At 38.0% G+C, this 18,960-nt stretch overlaps 1 protein-coding gene across 4 annotated transcripts in view; it reads left to right on the forward strand.

Annotated features, from left to right (window-relative positions):
• MAPK9 (mitogen-activated protein kinase 9) overlaps nt 1–18,960 on the forward strand; it is a 69,307-nt gene that overhangs the window by 22,891 nt on the left and 27,456 nt on the right. For 3 of the 4 annotated variants that reach the window (XM_075542099.1, XM_075542095.1, XM_075542097.1), the window contains exons 2-4: nt 1,828–1,998; nt 15,720–15,849; nt 18,771–18,829. In XM_075542099.1, coding sequence (XP_075398214.1) covers nt 1,877–1,998; nt 15,720–15,849; nt 18,771–18,829 — 311 coding nt within the window. In that variant the 5' untranslated portion in view covers nt 1,828–1,876. Of the gene's footprint in view, nt 1–1,827; nt 1,999–2,417; nt 2,657–15,719; nt 15,850–18,770; nt 18,830–18,960 lie in introns of those variants that run through there. The other variant, XM_075542098.1, reaches the window with a different exon arrangement.

An 18,960-nucleotide genomic window follows, 5' to 3' on the forward strand; every position in this document is an offset into this window, starting at 1 on the left:
TTTTTCTCGTGCGGAGCAGCTGATAGGTTTGAACCACTGGCTGGCTGTATAGTTAGTAGTCCAATACTGACCCTGTAGTGCCAATGCAGATAAAAACCACAATGAGCTGCCACTTCATGCCTACCCACTCAAAAATCTCCCTGCCATTGAGCTGATCATAACTCACAGTGACAAGGAGGATTGAGAAGAACTGCCTCTCTGGGTTTGTGAGACTTAAGATCTCTTAACTCTTTACAGGAGCAGAGAGCTGCATTCCCTGCCATCACCACCCCCATGGAGCAGCTGTCGGGTTTAAACTGCTGACCTTGGCTGGCAGCTCATTGTGTAGCCCACTATGCTATGCTAGTAGGACTCCTCTTCATGCTTTATCAGATACTCCATTTAGAGTTAATTTTCATATATGGTATGAGCTACAGACCCTACTTTATTCTTCTACATAAGGAAATGTAGTTGTTCCAACTTGTCTTTTTATTATTAGTGTAAGAGTTCTTTATCTCTTCTAGGTAAGTCTTTTTCCCCAGACACTTTGACATATAAATCCCGTTTTCTGGTTCATTACTTTAGCCATTAATTTTTAACTTACCCGAAAATTAATCCATTTTGTTTTTCTGCAGCACTTCTAGAAGTGACCATTTTGAAACAATACCTCCATCTCCAGTTGAGACAGTTGGCATAAACTATTCTCATAAGGGAGTAAGCTAATGAGAAACATGCAGTAAGGTAGTCTTGTGATGATTGGTCATAATGTGTAGGTTATTTTCGGTAATTTAAAAAGCAAATTCCTTAAAATATGGTCATACAGGGCCTCAAAATTCTTTCTTTTCCAAAAAGTTTTATACCATCAAGATGTCTGCATTTTTGTGGGGTTTTTAACTTTAGTATTTGGAAATTGAGATTATATTTTCTTATTTCTCAATAAACTTAAACAGAGTTAGATGAACTAATGAATCCTGGTGTCTCAGTGGAGGAAGTATTGGATTGCTAACTGTAAGATGGGAAAATCTTCTTCCATAAAAGATTTACAGCGTCCCGTCAGAAGATCCAAAGCAATCATATTGATGTGAATGAGGGGTAGGGTGGAGTGGAGATCCAAAGACCATCTGTAGACAATTGGACATTCCCCTCACAGAAGGGTCACAAGGAAGGAAGAAGTCAGCCAGGGTGCAGTATAGCACCAATGAAACACACAACATTCCTCTAGTTCTTTAATGCTTCCTTCTCCCCACTATCATGACCCAGTTCTACCTCACAAATTCACTTATACCAGAGCATATACATTGGTACAGATAAGAGCTCTCCAAACACGAAATCCAGGACAGATAAACCTCTCAGGAATATTAATGGGAGTAGCAATACCATGAGAGTAGGGGGTAGGTGGGGGAGAAGGGAGAAAGGGGGTACTAATCACGATGATTAATAGGGAGATGAACAACCGAAACGTGGGTGAAGGGAGATAGCATATGGTATAAGATATGAAAATAACAATTGTTTATAATTTATAATATACCAAAGATTAATAAGGGTGGTGGGAGGGGAAAAAAAGGAGCTGATGCCAAGAGCTGAAGTAGAAAGAAAATGCTTTGAAAATGATGTGATGGCAACATATGCACAAATGTTATTGATACAGTCGATGTATGTATTGTTATAAGAGCTGTAAGAGCCCCCAATAATTTTTTTTTTTAATTCACAGCCTCAGAAACCCTCTGGAGCAGTTCTACTCAGTCCTATAAGGTCACTGAGTCAGAATGGTCTCAGCAGCAGTAGGTTACTAAGTAAGCCAGAGGTATTTACAATTTCAGTCAGAGTGCATGTTCATTTTGTTTTAAGGATTCTGACGACTATCCCGGCGCTTTGGAATACCATATGACACTACATCATGAGTGACAGTAAATGTGATGGTCAGTTTTACAGCGTGCAAGTGGCAGACTCCACGTTCACTGTCTTAAAACGCTACCAGCAGTTGAAATCAATTGGCTCTGGAGCTCAAGGGATTGTTTGGTAAGTATAATCTGTTTCAATGGTGTGGACTGAATTTGTGCTATAATGAAAAGTAAAACCAAGCCATCAGATATTTAAAATGCTGATGATAAAAGTACTCTTTTCTTTGCTATGGACTTATGAGCTAAATTGGATCAACCTTGTTCTTTAGTTATATGTAGTCAGAGTAAAGACTACAAACCCAATTCTTAGAATGCTGCAAAAATGTGAATAGGTAGCGATTTTTCTTTCTTTGTTTGTTTCTATTTTTGTTCGTTTTGTTTCTTTTCCTTTTTTTTCATTCCACTTATCATTATAATATCAGAATATTAGGTATGACAGTGAGTTGTAACAGAAGTTTGGAGTTTTATTCATTTCTTCATCATGGCCACCTTTTCCCCCTCCCCCTTTTATTCCCAATCACTCCTATTCATTTCCAGGCGCCATCCTTGCCGTGCTTGCCATTCATTGGCAGGATGAGGCCAGTCAGTCTCATCCCCACCCCATGGATTACCCAGGAAGGGATGCTGTGTGAGGGGTTGGGCTGGCCGTCTCTTCCTTGGTGTCTCACTTCAACTATGTGTCCAGCCCAGGACGTCAGAATCGTTAGTCTGACCCTGAACTTAGTCTCTTGCATGGTAAGACAGTCAGCTGCTGCAGCATCACTGGCCAGCTAAAGGTAAAGTTTTTCACATGTTTTTTAGACTACAGTTGTCAGCACTTCCCAGCACTTTTTATCCCTTATTTTTCTGAATGAAACTTTTTTGTGGGGAGGAATGGGAGGTCAATAAAAACAAGATTCTTTTCACATGTGAAAGAAACAGTGATGAAGTTCTTGCTCCATTTAAGTTTACAGGTAGCTGACAGAGGGATTCAGGAAAAATGGGAATTCTTTTGGAGATTTTGCTAGTGGAGTTTATGCTTTCTTCCAGAGAGGCTGAACTTTGAGAATCGACTGTAGTTTATAATTGACTCTCCATTGAAGAGAAATCTGATCCCGGAACTCGGTTGTTTTCTTTTGACCCTGGTGGTTGGCAACCCCGGTAGCTAAACAAAGATGTTAGTCTACAGTGACCCGGAATCAGTTTTGAGAGAGAAGTGGCTGTCTGGAAGAACCAGCCTTCCAGCATGTCTGCGATAGTGATGATCTTCACTATTGTTACACTGGTACTGGTTATTCTGAATCCCATGTGCCTTGAGATGTTTTTGAAGTCAGTAAATGATTCAAAATTTAATTTCTTTTTTACTATTCATAAAAGACTTCAGGAAATAGAACATTCTGTTAACTTTATCACCAAACCAAACTTACTCCCCTCAAGTCTATTCCCACGCGAACTTACAGGGTAGAACCGCCCCTGTGGGTTTCCAAGGCTGTAAATCTTTATAGGAGCAGAAAGTCTCATACTTTTCCCACCTTTTGATTTATAGTCCATCTTTTATTTGAAACTGGATGGTAATTAGGCACAGGCAATTTGTCAGAACCGTTCTCAAGGGCATTTAATGTCATAACCACATTAAGAGGCTGAGTAAAAACTAGTATTATAAAATGCAAAGCTTTACAAAGGGTGGGTGGCCGATTGAAAGGACCGACTTCCTTACAGCATAGTAAATAACAATGAAATTTGCATGTTACTTTATTTGCTATCTAGTTTGCATGTTAGTTTTATTTTTTAAAGAGGAATAGTTTAATGATAAAACAACTCATGGTTATGCATTTTTTATTTGAAAATTTTGGTTTTGAAATGAAAAAACTTAATTGGGCATCACAAGGACCCCTGGTGGCTCAGTGGTTAAAGCACTCGGCTGGTAACTAAAAGGTTGGCAGTTTGAGGCACCAACTGCTCTTCCTAAGAAAGATGTGGCAGGCTGTTGCCATAAAGATTTTCAGCTTAGGAACCCTATGGAGCAGTTCTACTCTGCCCTACAGGGCCACTTTGAGTGAAAATCCACCCCACAGCAGTGGGTAAATTCATGTACCAAACTTCCTCAGCTAATGGTAATAATAGTGATAGTAGAAAAATTATATAACAGAAAGTTCTGAATTTAAAAAAAATTAGACTTTAATAATAGTTTTTGAAAAAACTAGAATAATACTTGTTATTGTTTATGGATATGTCACTCTTGCTACTAAAGTTTTGTATTTAATGATACTTTCATATAATCATAAATGTGAAATAAATTGTGATTTTTAAAATAGTAGCTTGTTATGCTTGATAGACTCTTAATCGTAACTTTACCTAACTCAGTGTCTTTATCATTAAATGAACTTTGACAATTTTTAGTCATGCTTATAGGAGAACTTTCACCTCACATATGTAAAGGTTTTAAGAAATAGGTTGAGACTAAAATTTTAACAATAGCTTATATTTTTCTCTCTTTTTAAAGGTTAATTTCATAGCTTGAAATTAGTCCTAAGGAAAGATAAAAAGTGGATTGTCTTTTAGCTCAATAAGGAAGTTGTTTACTTTAAACAAATAGAGGAGTATTTATTGGAGAGGAAGATCTCCTAAGGAGCCTATTAGCAGCTAACAGTTTACTTTTGATCTCTGAAGTGATTAATTCATCCACCTTTGTAACCCACGCAAATAAAAACTCTTAGGTTAACTTTACTGGGTGGATAAAAGGGATTAATTAACTTCATTAGCTCATTGGTATTTTCTTTGTAAAACTATTTGTACAATTATGAAAATTAGACTTACAGGTGCTTCGTCGGTAGGCCTCAAGCAGCCTGCTAGTCTGTAGCAACTGGGTCTTGGTGGTTGGAAAGCTTGGGTTCTCAGTCTTACTTTATTGCTTTTTTCATGGAGTGTTGTACTGGTTTCCATTCAGCCAGTGAGATGGAGATGGCTGCTGCTTGTATTCCATGTGAATTCTCTGGGACTGCTACAGCAAGTTCCCACAGACTTGGTGTTTTAAAGGACAGAAATGTATTCTCTGAGTTCTGGAGGCTGAAAGTCCAGTGTTAGTTGTGAATTGCATCACACTGTCCAAAGGCTCTAGAAGAGGGAAGAATCTGCTCCATGCCGCTCTTGGCTGTGAGTGGTTGCCAGTGTTCCTTGACTTCACTTCAGTCCCTGAATCGATTGTCACATGGCCTTCTCTCCTGTGTGTGTTTTATCTCTGAGTCCCCTCCCCTTTTCTTAAAACATCGTATTCGATGTTAGGACTCCAAACTCCAAATGGAGTTAGGACTCAAATATGACCTCCTCTCTACGATTTGCAACGCTGGTCAGCACAGTGCACCTTCCCTCTGTGCTCGAGGCGCCATCGGCCTGATGAGCTGTAGTCGTGCTGGACTGGGAGCAGCCGTCTTCAAGACAGGAAGGAGGTTTTCCCCATGACATCTGCCATGCCTTTGGGGGATTTTTTCCTGCCTCTGTTTTGCACAGCACCTTCAATATTGGCATTGTGCTTAAAACTTTAGAAAAGTGTTGGGTACCTGATACAAAGGTCTTTTCATTTCTCCTGCTTGGATAGAGTAGAAAGCTATTAATCATGCAAATTAGATTTTTCCTCTCCATCAGTGGTGGAAGGACCTGAGGGTCCCCAACATGGAGCCCTAGTTGCCTGATAACATGCTCTCCCCAATGGTTTCTTCCCTACAAATGTAACAAGTTCATTCCCATTTCCGTGGCTTTTGTACTCGCGCATCTCCTGGTTGTGTTCTCCTATGTACCTCATTAAACTCCTTATCTGTCCACGCACTGTCCCTTCTCTCATCTATGAAACATCACCCAATAATCTTGCTTTGAGTGGCTTGAGCCAAATGGTTGACTGCTACGCACACAGAAGAGAGTGAGAGAGACCAAAGGTCTTGGGGAAGTTGTTCATTGCTACAGAGAGACAGCCATTTAAGAATATGGGCTTCATTTACTCTCGTTCTTGTCATTCACGTATTCCTAAGGTGAATAATGATGTGACTAGTGGACACCATCTAGTCATTGAACTCTGACATAACCCTCACTGTATATGTGGTGAAACTAATGACAAGGATGGCTCATTCCTTTCCCTCATCTCACAGAGTTTTAGAGGCAGGTTTGCCTGTTGACAGCTTGGGACTTTGTTGCTTATGCTGCTGTTTAGCCTATGGATGACTCTGAATCAGTGATACCCTTTAGTGTCACTAGTATTCTAACCTAACCTATGTTTGAACTATTAGTAATAATGAATAAATATTTATAAGATATTTTAATACCCTTCTTCTTTTCCTTGTGTGTTATACTCCATCAGGCTATAAGGATACTAAGTAGGGTGGGAAAATAATTGGGCAATGCCACATTCCTGTTTATTAAAAAAAGTTTTAAAAAACCCACGAAAGCGTGGTATTTTCTAAAATAACCTCAGCAGGTAAGCTACTACTTTGATACAAAAAAATGAATTTTAATTTATTATATTCCTTATTAAAAATATTGCCACTATAGAAGTAATTGATTTGATTATCTAAACACTTTGTTTTATAGGTATTATACTTTAAAATTATTCATCAATGGTCATTTGGAGTACGAGTGGCTAAATGCCACCTCCTACCCAAATGCCCATGCCCTCATCCCTGGGACCTGTGAATGTTACCATACATTTAAAAAAGGGAATGTGCAGATTTTATTAAAATTAAAAACCTTGGGATGAGTAGGTTATCTTAGATTATAAGGTGGGCCCGGTATAATCACGAGGGTCCTTACAAAGGAAAGGCAAGAGGGCCAGAGTTAGAAAAGGACACGTGATGACAGAAGTAGGGATTCTAGTGATGCAGGGTCAGTGGGCAAGGAATATAGGAAGTTTCTTGGAGCCAGAAAAGGAAAGGAAAATCTGTTCTTCCCAAGAGCTTTCAGAAGGAACACAGCCAGGCGGACACATTGATTTTAGTCTTATATGGCCCAAGATGGATAACTGACCCCAGAATTGTAACATAATAAATGTGTACTGTTTTAAGTCACTAAGTTTGTTGTAGTTTATTGCAACCACAATAGAAAACTACTATACAGGGAATGTGTGTTTTATATTATATACTGAGTATCATAATAGCAAGAGCATATGATTTATAGCTACCACTTGTCTGTCAGTTTGTTGTACTTGATGGTTTGTGTGTTGCTGCAATGCTAAAAGCTGTGTCACTGATATTTCAAATACCAGCAAGGTCACCCAAAGTAAAAAGGTTTCCACAGAGCTTTAAGACTAAGAGCAGTCAGAAAAGAAAGAATAGGCTGTCTACTTCAGAGGAATTAGCTGCTGGAAACCCAATGGACAGTATCAGACATTGTCAGTTACTGAAAACCTAAGGAACAGAAGCAGAGCATTGTCAAAGGTAGTGCCAGAATGTGAGCCCCTCGGGTTGGAAGACACTGAAGACATGCCTGAGGAAGAGCTGCCTTCTCAAAGTAGTCACCAGGATGACAGGAGTGGAGTAAAGCCTGTGGGAGGGAAGCCTTTGGAACTTTCATTTACTGTTGGAGTAGGACTCAAAATGAGAAGATGTAGCTGCAAGCATCAATTAATAATGGGAGCTTGGAATGTATGAAGTATGATGAATCTAGGAAAGTAGGAAGTCATTAGGACATGGGAGAGTGGGAAGTAGGAGAAGGGAAGAAGTGTTAACCAACCCAGGGACAAGGGAACAACGAGTGATTCAAAGCCAGTGGCAAGAAGGGGGTGGGAGGACTGGTAGGGAGTGATCAAGGGTAATATAACTGAGAAGAATTAATGAAACCCAAATGAAGGCTGAGCATGGTAGTGGGACAGGAGGAAAGCAAAAGGAAATAGAGGAAAGAAGTAGGAGGCAAAGGGCATACATAGAGGCCTAAATACAATCATGTACATATATAAATATATTTATGATTATGGGGGAAATAAATCTATGTGCATATATTGATAGGTTTAGTAGTAGGGTAGCAGATGGACATTAGGTCTCCACTCACGTACTCCCTCAATACAAGAACACTTTGCTCAACTAAATGGTCATTCCATGATACCCACCTTCCGTACATGATTGCTGAAGACAAACGTTTGCATAAGTAAATGTGGTGAAGAAAACTGATGGTGCCCGGCTATCAAAAGATATAGTGTCTGGGGTCTTAAAGGCTTAAAGGTAAACAAGCAGCCATCTAGCTTGGAAGCAACAAAGCCCACAGGGAAGAAGCACACCAGCCTGTGTGATCACGAGATGTTTAAGGGACCAGGTAGCAAGCACCAAAGAACAAAAAATCATATTATCGTGATTGAGGAGGCGTGCAGGATAGGGATCCAATGCCCATCTGTAGACAACTGGACATCCCTTGCAGAGGGATAGTGGGGAGGAGATGAGTTACTCAGGGTGCAGTATAGCATTGATGAAACACACAGCTTTCCTCTAGTTTTTAAACACAACCCCACTCCCCCACCCCCACCACCACTATCATGATACCAATTCTACCTTACAAATCTGGGTAGACCAGAGGATGCACAGTGATGCAGATAGGAATTGGAAACACAGGGGATCCAGGACGGATGAACCCCTCAGGACAATGGTGAGAGTGGTGATACCGGGAGGGAGGAGAGAAGAAGGGGTAGAAAGAGGGAGCCGATTACAAGGATTTACATATAACCTCCTCCCTGGGGGATGGACAACAGAAACATGGGTAAATGGAGATGTTGGGCAGTGTAAGATATGATAACATAATAATTTATAAATTATCAAGTGTTCATGAAGGAGGGGGGAACAGGGAGGGAGGGGGGATAAAAGAAAATTGAGGAGTTGATTCTAGGAGCCCAAGCGGAAAGCGAGGGTTTTGAAAATGATGAGGGTAACAAATACATAAGTGTGCTTTACACAGTTGACGTATGTATGGATTGTGCTGAGAGTTGTATGAGCCCCAATAAAATGATTAAAACAAAGAATGAAAGAAAATGCTTAAAGATTGATATTCTAGGCATTAGTGAGCTAAAATGGACTGGTATTGGTAATTTTGAATCAGAAAATCATATGATTTACTGTGCCAGGAATTATTTAATCAAGAGGAATGGCATTGCATTCATCTTCAAAAAGAATATTTCAAAATCTGTCTTAAAGTACAATGCAGTCTGTGATAAAATAATATCAATCTGCATGCAGGAAATCCACTCAATACAACTATTATTCAAATTTATACCCCAACCACTAAGGCCAGTGATAGAGAAATTGAAAAATTCTACCACCATCTTCAGTCTGAAATTAATCAAGCATGCAATCAAGCTGCATTGACAATTATTGGTGATAGGAATGCAAAGTATGGGAACAGAGGAAGGAATAGCAATTGGAGTCTATGGTCTAGAGGTTAGAAGTGAAGCTGGAGACCTCATGACAGAATTTTGCAAGGCCAACGCCTTCTTCATTGCAAATACCTTTTTCCAACAACACACATGGTGAAAATATATGTGGACGTCTTCAGTTGGAATCCATAGAAATGAAATTGGCTACATATATGGGAAGAGACAATGGAGATGCTCAATATCAAAAGCTAAAACCCGGCTGGGGGCAACTGTGAAACAGACCATCAGTTACTTATATTTAACTTTCTTGGAGTTGAAGAAAATTAAAACAAGTCCACAAGAGTCAAAATACAGCCTTGGAGATATCCCACCCAATATTGAGAACATCTCAAGAACAGATTTGCTGCATTGAATACTAATGACAGAAGACCTGATGAACTGTGGGAGGACATCAAGAACATTATACATAAAGAAACCAACAATTCATTAATAAGACAGTAAAGAAAGAAAAGATCAACATGGGTATCAGAAGAGACTCTGAGATTTGCTCTTAATTATAGAGTAGTTAAAGCAAATAGAAGGAATGGTAAAGTTAAAGAACTGAACAGAAAATCTCAAAGGGCAGCTCAAGAAGATACAACCAAATATTACAATGAAATATGCGCAGCTCTAGAGTTTGAAAACAAAAAAGAAAGACAGCACTCAGCATATCTGAAACTAAAAGAACTCAATAAAAATTAAAGCCATGAGTTCCAATATTGAAAGCTTCTCTGAGCAAAATATTGAATGATGCAGGAAGCACTGAAAAAAGAGAGAATACACAGAGTCACTGTAACAAAAAGAACTAGTTGACAGTCATCCATTTCAAGGGGTAGCATATGAGCAAAAAACAATGATACTAAAGGACGTCCAAGTTGAACTGAAAGTATAAGCCAAAAACAAGGCTTCAGGAATTGCTGGAAGACCAGTTGAACTGTTCCAGCGAGCTAATGAAACACTGGAAGCACACACTCATTTATGCCAGAAAATCTGAAAGATAGCTACTTGGTCAATTGATTGGAGAGATCCAGATTTGTACTCATTCCAAAGAAAGGTGACTCAACATAATGCAGAAATTATAGAACAATATCATTGATATCACGTGCAAATAAAATTTTGCTGAAGATCATTCAAATATGGTTACAGCAGTACATTCACAGGAAACTGCCAGAGCTTTAGGCTGGAATATTATGGCTGATGTCAGATGGATCTTGACTAAAAGTAGAGGATACCAGAAAGATGTGTATTTGTGTTACATTGACTATTAAAAGGCATTCAACTGTGTTGATCACAACAAATTATGGATGACGTTGAAAAGAACGGGAATTCCAGAACACTTCACTGTGCTCAGGCGAAACTTATAAGTGGACCAAGAGGCAGTGTGCCAACGGAAAAAGGAAAAATCGCATGGGTTAAAATCAGGAAAGATGTTTGATAGGATAGTATCCTCTCACCATACTTATTCAATCTGTATGCTGAGAAAATCATCAGATAAGCTAGACTGTATGAGAAAGAATGTGGCATCAGGATTGGAGGAAGGTTTATTGACAACCTTCAGTATGTAGATGACACAACCTTGCTTACTGAAAGTAAGAAGAACTTGAAGCACTTGCTGAAGATCAAGGATTGCAGTCTTCAGTATGGACTGCAGCTCAATGTAAAGAAAACAAAAACACAACTGGACCAATTGGTAACATCATGATAAAGAACAGATCAAAACTGTCAAGGATTTTTTCTGGCTCAGATCCACAATCAATGTTCATTGACACAACAGTCAAGTGATCAGATGACGCATTACATTGGGTAACTCTGCACTAGACCTCTTTAAAGCTGAAAAGCAAAGATAATGCTTTGAGGACTAAGATGTGCCCGACCCAAGCCATAATATGTTCAGTTGTCTCATATGCATATGAAAGTTGGACATTGAATAAGCAAGACTGAAGAAGAATTGATGCATTTGAACCACGGTGTTGGCAAAGACTATTGAACGTATCACAGACTGCCAAAAAAAAAACCAAAAACCCCAAATAGACCTGTCTTGGAAGACGTAGTCAGAATGCTCCTTAGAGGCAAGGATGACAGGACTTCGTCTCATGTCCTTTGAGCATGTTGTTAGGAGAGGTCAATCCTTGGAAGAGGACCTCATACTTGGTAACTTGGAGGGGAGCAGCAAAAAAGAGGAAGGTCCTGAACAAGAGAGATTGACCCAGTGGCTACAACAATGGGCTCAAAATAAGCAATAGTGAGGATTGTGCAGGACTGGGCAGTGTTTTATTCAGTTGTATGTAGGGTCACTATGAGTAGGAACCAACTCGATGGCACCTAATAACCTGGTTTGGTCATCTGTGTAAGAGTTTTGTAAACCATGGTGCACATAGGGCCAGTGACTAGTCCAGCATGAAAGGAGAGAGCCAGGGCCAAAACTAAGTCTTCTGGCTCTTACTTTTGAATTATTTTTATAGTTGCCTTTGGCTTATTTGAAGAGCCCTGATGACACAGTGATTACATGATGAGCTACTAACGTGAAACCAGTAGATCGAAATCACCGTCAGCTTTGTGGGAGAAAGACGAGCTTCTACTTCCACAAGGAATTACACTTTGAGAGACCCACAGCGGCAGTTCTTCCACTTCTGTAGGGTTGCCATTAGTCAGAATTGACTTGCTGGCAGTGAGTTTGAATGTTTTTTGTTTTTTTTTGTTGACTTGTTTTTCATTTAAAAATTTTATTAAGAAAATGGATTTTAGAATGTTTATAATTTTGAAGTATTCATAAAAATCAGCTGTTTGCAGGGGACTTCATAAAAACATATGGAAAAATGAAATGTAAAGATAATAAAAATTTTTCATGAACTTTTTGAAGCCCCCTGATTTAGTAACATTCATTAATTGAAAGGTGTTATATTACTTGTGGGGGAACATGTGGGTGCATTTATTTCATATGTATATTCAGATTTTCCTTCTTTTAAAATCTCAAATTCAACCAAAATACTAATGATTTTTTGTTTTATAAACAGTTCCATGAAATGTTTACCCTTTTAAAATAAATGTGTTTATTAATATATTTGGCATTGCTTAGACATGACAATTACAACTTTCGTGTGAAATAATTCATATAGCTCCTATTCTTTTTGCTTCCTCTCAAGCAGGAAAGTTGGCCTGTTGTTATAATATTTTTCCCTCTGCTAATAAAAAGCAATCAATAATAATGTCTACAGTAAAATTTATATGATAAAGGAGGGATGTGGTATACGATTTATGACTGAGATTCAAGACACTTGAGTTCTAGGTTCAGCTCTAATCCCCAAAGCAGAAAATGTTTGTGACTTTGGGAAATCAGTGTGTCTTTGTGGGCTTTAACAATTTCATCTCTAAAGTGAGTGAATTGGAACGTCTGATTTAAGGTGGTAGTCTGAGCACTTTAACAAAGATAATGAGGACAATACTCGAGATAAGGGCTTTTGAAATAAGTTTTAAAATTGTACTAAGTAGTGGAATAAAACGGAGCAGAAGTGAGAATAAGTGCATGAGGCATTGCAACAAGGAAGAGCTCCTACAGTGGGCGCCCAAAGAGCCTCTGGATGTAGACATGACACATACAGAAGGTGAGCGTGAAACTAGTGGCTAAAATAGGGAAGTTAATTAAATGTGGATCTGTGAAGTAGGTATGCCAGATGGCTCAGAACTTTCGACTCTCAACACCATGGACAGTGCTTAGGTAGAGCTCAGTGTTTGTTTATAGAGAGCTAGTGAGCTACTGGAGACTTATTAGATCAAGGTTCTAGGAAAGGCAGAAGGCTAATGAGAGGAGCCCAGTATTGGGAACTATCTTTCCCATGGAATTTACAAATTCTAGAACAGAACCTGAGCAGTTGAGTAGTACATTGGATTGTCTTTAGGGGCTAGGGACAGAAGTGGGAGCCCAAAGTCCTTTAAGGGGTGAGAGAGCCTAAGGAACTTTCTTTTAAATTGGGACTATAGATGATAGAATTGTACAAGAGGGAGAAATCAATGGAGAGGGGCAGGGCAAAACTATTGGTAGATTTGATAAGTAGTTTACGTTGATGAACCAATGCATAATTGGTTATCTGAAATGCAAACCCCCACCTAATTCACAATAAAAAGTTTTAAAAAAATAAAAATAAATTGGCACAATAAAAGACTGTTTTTAGGAAGCTGAGTCAAAAAAAGATGGGCCTTTGCAGAGACTGTTAACTCTGCTTCACATCCCTTAAAAGTTCTTCCTGGAGGAAGATAGCATCCTACCCCCAAATCAACTCCTTTGCTTTTTATTATTAATAAGAAAAAGTGTTCATTAAGAATTTATCAGGACAAAACATAGTCTAATTATAAAACAAAAAAGATGATTTTTGAACAATTGGAATGTAACAAAAGAAAACCCATTTAATTTTAACACTTAAAACTGTTTTATTCTCTTAGTGGTTCCAAGGGTGATATGTATTTAGAAAATTAGATATAATCCTAGCTCTGAAATAAATGTTTACATGTTCAATCATAAATATCATATATGTACATATTGTTTTTCAGTTTTTATACATGTCCTAAAGAAGAAACATGGAGGGCTTAATCGTTGTTCTTGCTGTATTGAGGTACCATCGGGTCGGTGCCATAGTGACCCTGTGCACACGGAACGCAACGCTGTCCTGTCCTGCGCCCTCCCCCATCATTCCCATGTCTGAGCCCGTTGTTGCAGCCATAATTATGGACACAAAAAGATATACAAGTTATCAAATTTGACCATTTAGGGCAGATGTTTGTAGGAAATGGGGAGGGAGATGAAGGAGAAAGAGAATGGAATATAATATTTTCATTTTAACATCCTGTTAAAGTTCCTGTTAAGATTCCTTTGAAAGTTGGTTGAACAAGAATGTTAAGCATAGTACCTAAGGAGGTTAAAACATGCCATTTACAGTTACAAGATAAAGAAGGAAAGCACTAACAAGAATAAACAAGTAGGAAAGCAATTCCTTAGTTTTTATAATGGGGAGTAAATAGAAGAATTTGTAAAGTCGCTAAGGGAAGCAAGGACCACAAGAAGTAAAAGTAACTGAAGGTGGACTTGGAAATAGAACTGGAGTAAAATAATTTACTCAGATACTGAAAATGGTCCATTTGAGTAAATTTGGTCAAAAAGTCTCAAGACAAAAAAGTGTGAAATTTGTCTTTTAAAAAAATCTTGAGATTGAAAAGTGTGTGTGTGTGTGTGTGTGTAAATTGATGGTTTCATAAATCTTTATCTTGAACATTTTACAATTTATATAAATGAAACATTTGCATGTGAACAGATGTGTGTATGTATATATATAACACAAATCCACTGCCATCCAGTCGATTCCAACCTAAAGCAGCCAGAACTGTCCAGCTTTCTGGGAGCAGACAGCTTCATCTTTCTCACTTGGAGCAGCTGGTAAATACGAACTGCCCAACGCCATCCCCACATGAACCAAATTAAAGAAAAGGTCATTTCTAAAGTAAGATATGGCTTGCCTAATCTTTACTAAAGCAACAGATTCAGACTTCAACTTACACACAGGCTGAATTCTTGAATTCTTAGGCCAAAAAATACCATGAATACAAGATAATCCATGTAAACAGTGTTACACACCAAGTAAAATAAATCAATAAAAGCAATATTTAAAATGGTGCTTCATTTTCAGTTGATCTTTAGCAGTTTTTTACTCCTGATGGTAACTCGAGGGTAATGACATCCCTAGTACTATTTTAGAACTCTTTTGTAGCCTAACAAATATGCAACTAGGCTGCTCAGTTTTTCTTGTCTATTTTATGGAAGAAAAGTGCACCTTGTGAAGCTGGAAGTATAGCCTATAAAAGATTTTATTCTTGCTGTAATGCCATGAAAAGCTACTTTTTGTAGGACTTTAGGTAGAGCAGTTGTGTACATTAGGAGTTTGTATTTAGGGTTTTACCATAAGCTGAGATTTTTGACTTCTGTTTTTCAAATTCTTTCATTTGGGAAAAAACACTGTTAAAAATTATGATTTATTACATTTTCTCATGAGTTCGACCATTTCTCCCATTGCAGTATTCCAGAATAGACTCATGTTTCATCTGTGATTGCCAGTGACATCCCCACCCCCACCCCACCCCCAGTTTAATAACATGTTTAAAGATAAGCTTAAGATTTCATTTCTGGACCAGTATTACATGTTTTATGTTAAGTCACTCGTTCTGAACATAACTTCTATTTCAAATAAAGAAAATTCAGTGTGCTAAAGACGGCTTCTAGTTTTGCATCAGGTTTTAAGATCATCTCAGAATATCTGAGTATAGGGTAATTCTTTGTTGAACAGCTAAAGTATCCTCCGGTCACGTGGTCACAACTTCTCATTTCAGTGAGTTTCAAGTATATTCAGAAAGAGTTTTCCTTATGGAATTGATATTTTACATGGTTTCATTTTCCAAAACCATTATAATGGATTGTGTGTTATATTTCCTAATTATAGTGCTGCTTTTGATACAGTTCTTGGGATAAATGTTGCAGTCAAGAAACTAAGCCGGCCTTTTCAGAATCAAACCCATGCAAAGAGAGCTTACCGTGAACTTGTCCTCTTAAAATGTGTCAATCATAAAAATGTAAGTCACTTATATATTATTCCCCTCTCTATACGTTACTGATGTCACTGATGTAATCTTCAAGGGCTTTGGGATGTACATTGAGTTTAGGTCTAGGACAAACTAGTGATAACAATGACTCTGTGTTGTTGTAGGTACAGTTGAGTTGGTTCCATTTCATAGGGACTGTGTACAACAGAGTCAAACCCTGCCTGGTCTTGCATCGGGCTCTCAGTTGTTACGTTTAAACTCATTGTTCAGTCACTGTCTCAGGGCCTTCCTCTTTTTCAATGCCACTCTACTTTACCAGGAATTAATATAGCTAATTTTATTACAAAAGCCTTAGTTAATAATGAAGACAATTGAAATTAGAGGCATTATGGTCCATAGGAATTTAGGTCACTCAGCAATGTGAATGAAACCTGGAACCATTTGGTTTCCCCTTAGTTCTGCTTCTAGAAAATGAAAGCAATGTTGACTTAACAGATTGAGAAGCAACTGAACATTTTTTTGAAAATCAGTGTTTTCTGTAAGTAGCTTTTTACCTTTGGAATATGGACCGTGTCAGTTTTAAATAATGTTGTAGGTGAGGTTGCACTCAGAGTCAATGTAGCTGGCATCGCTACAGAAATCATAGCACTGTGGATATTAAGGAGAAATGGTGTTTCTTCTAGAAATGAGGTAGTACATGGGCACATTGTATGGCCTGAGCACGATTATGATAATCTTGCCATATGATAAATCCATAAAATGTGAAATTCTGAAGGAGCCTTGGAGATCACCTCATGTGGCCTTGGTTTTGAAATGTAAACCTACACTGAATTTCAGGAGGCACTCCAATATGTACATTGGACATGAAGGATGAATCCAAGTTAGGTTGGTTCTTTTGAGGCTGCAGTTGGGGTTTGTTGTTCACTTTCTCCAAATCATTCTTTATCTTATTTTTTAATGTTTCCAAATTATAAAACATGCTTATTATTTTTAAAAATTCAAATACTATAAGCAAATAAAAAATTCTTGAGCCCTATCACCCACAGATCACTATCTTTAATATTTAGTGACTGTTTTTAAAGCATATACAAGAAAAACAAAACAACACCAACCGCTGTTGAGTCTTATTCTGACTCAGAATAAGGTTTCTGTGGCTGTAAGTCTTTTTGGCAAATAGCCTTTACTTTCCTTGGCAGAGTAGTTAGTTGACTTGAAAACCTGACCTTTGGTTAGTGGTCCAACGCTTACCCAACAGCACCACCAGAGTTTTTTGCCTGTATGTGGATGCCTCACAAAGTTGGGGGAAATTTTTCAGTATCTTGTAATTCTATTTTTCCATGGACTTTATGAAGTCCCGTCATATGTATGCATATACATAAAAAAGAGACTGCTCATCCCTGCCTTTTTCTCATATGAAATGCCCCTAAATTTCATATACACTGCTGTACATAGAAATACACCATCCTTTTAATGGCTACATAGTACGATGTAGTATAGTTTGTTGACCTAATCACCTACTATTGGTTGTTTAGATTGTTTTCAGGCTTTTTTGCTCTTGTACGCAAAGCTGCAGTGAATGTCCATATACTTAAGTCTTGCCCTCTTTGCCCATTGTTCCAGGATTTCTTGGCTGGCAAGTACAGGATCAGAGAATATGCACCCTTCTGATTTTAATACATGTGGAAAAATTGACCGCAAGGAAAACTGTCAGTTTTATCCTTTGATTAAGAGTATCTGAGTATATCTGATAAATGATATTTTTTACTTGTGAGGCTCAATACCTTTCCCTATATTAATTAATGAGCCCTGGTGGCTAACTGGATGAGCACTGGTCAAACCCAACAAGTGCTCCACAGGAGCAAGATGAGCTGCTTCTTTAAGATCACAGCCTCCAAAACCCCATAGAGAACCACAAACGTTGGAATCAACACCTATGAGCCCTTTACTTTTATTCTATTGAGAATTTTATTTTAATGACCTTTGTCCATTTTGGACCCATTTTTCATTTTCAAGACTGTTATATTAAGACCTTAAAAAAGCCATTTGACTTTGTTTATGTCTTTTCTGCCCCATTGAAGTGTTTGCTTGTTTGCTCCTGGTTTTGTTTCAATGAAATGAAATCGCCTCGGTTTTCTGTCAAACTTAGAGAAGTCTTTTCTATATCAGGATTATATAAATGTCTCTTCCTCTTCTCATGTTTGTATGGTGGTTGAATATTCATATTTATAGCTTTGTCCCATTTGGAATTTATGGGTATAAAGATTTATGGAATAAAGATTGAAGTCTGGATCCAGTTTTACATTTTCCCTTGGCCCTTCACTCATCCCAACCTCATTTACTGAGCAGTTTGTCTTGCCTGCTGTCATTTGAACTGATGGAAGATCTGTATCTCCTCTCAGTTGGTGGACCTGGGTTTCTAGCTAGCCTGTGGAGGGAATGCAGGGAGAGGCTCACAGCGGAGTCAAGTGTTTAACACTTAGGCTAGCAGTGCTTCTGTAAATACTCAACGCTGTGAGATCTTTGCACTGTTAGCACACCAACAGGATGAGGGTAGCATTCATATTTGAAAACTTTTGAGAAATTTATACTTAGCTTTTAAAATTCCAGAGTTAGCATTTCTCTGTTCAGTGCCTATCCACCCGTAATTTCTACCTTTTTATGTTCAGAGACAGAATGTCATTTATGTGTTAAAATTCTGTGATAACAACAATTTAACTTGTTAGAATGCTTAAAAGTGACTTGATTAAAAAGACTGTTTCCAAGAAGAGAAACATTTTTTATCTTTCTTAAACTTTCTTTATCTTTCTTTCCAATAAAATGTTTTGTTAAAAGCAATAATAATAGTAAGTTTTGGGGTCTATGATTTTTTCAACAGTTTTAGTACATTTTAATAAAGTTAATTTTTATAATCAGTAGAGTCATCTGAGGTATAATTATTTTTCTCTTTTCAGATAATTAGTTTGTTAAATGTGTTTACACAACAAAAAACTCTAGAGGAATTTCAAGATGTGTAAGTACCACTTCTGATTCAGTAATGCATTATGCATCAAAACTGAACATTGAGAAAGCAGAGTAGCTTTTTTCTTTCCTGGGAAATGGTGGTGACAATGCGTGCGTAGTGTTATCACCACTATCTTTGTA

Source organism: Tenrec ecaudatus, chromosome 2 (assembly GCF_050624435.1).
Source record: "Tenrec ecaudatus isolate mTenEca1 chromosome 2, mTenEca1.hap1, whole genome shotgun sequence".
NCBI lineage: Eukaryota > Metazoa > Chordata > Mammalia > Afrosoricida > Tenrecidae > Tenrec > Tenrec ecaudatus.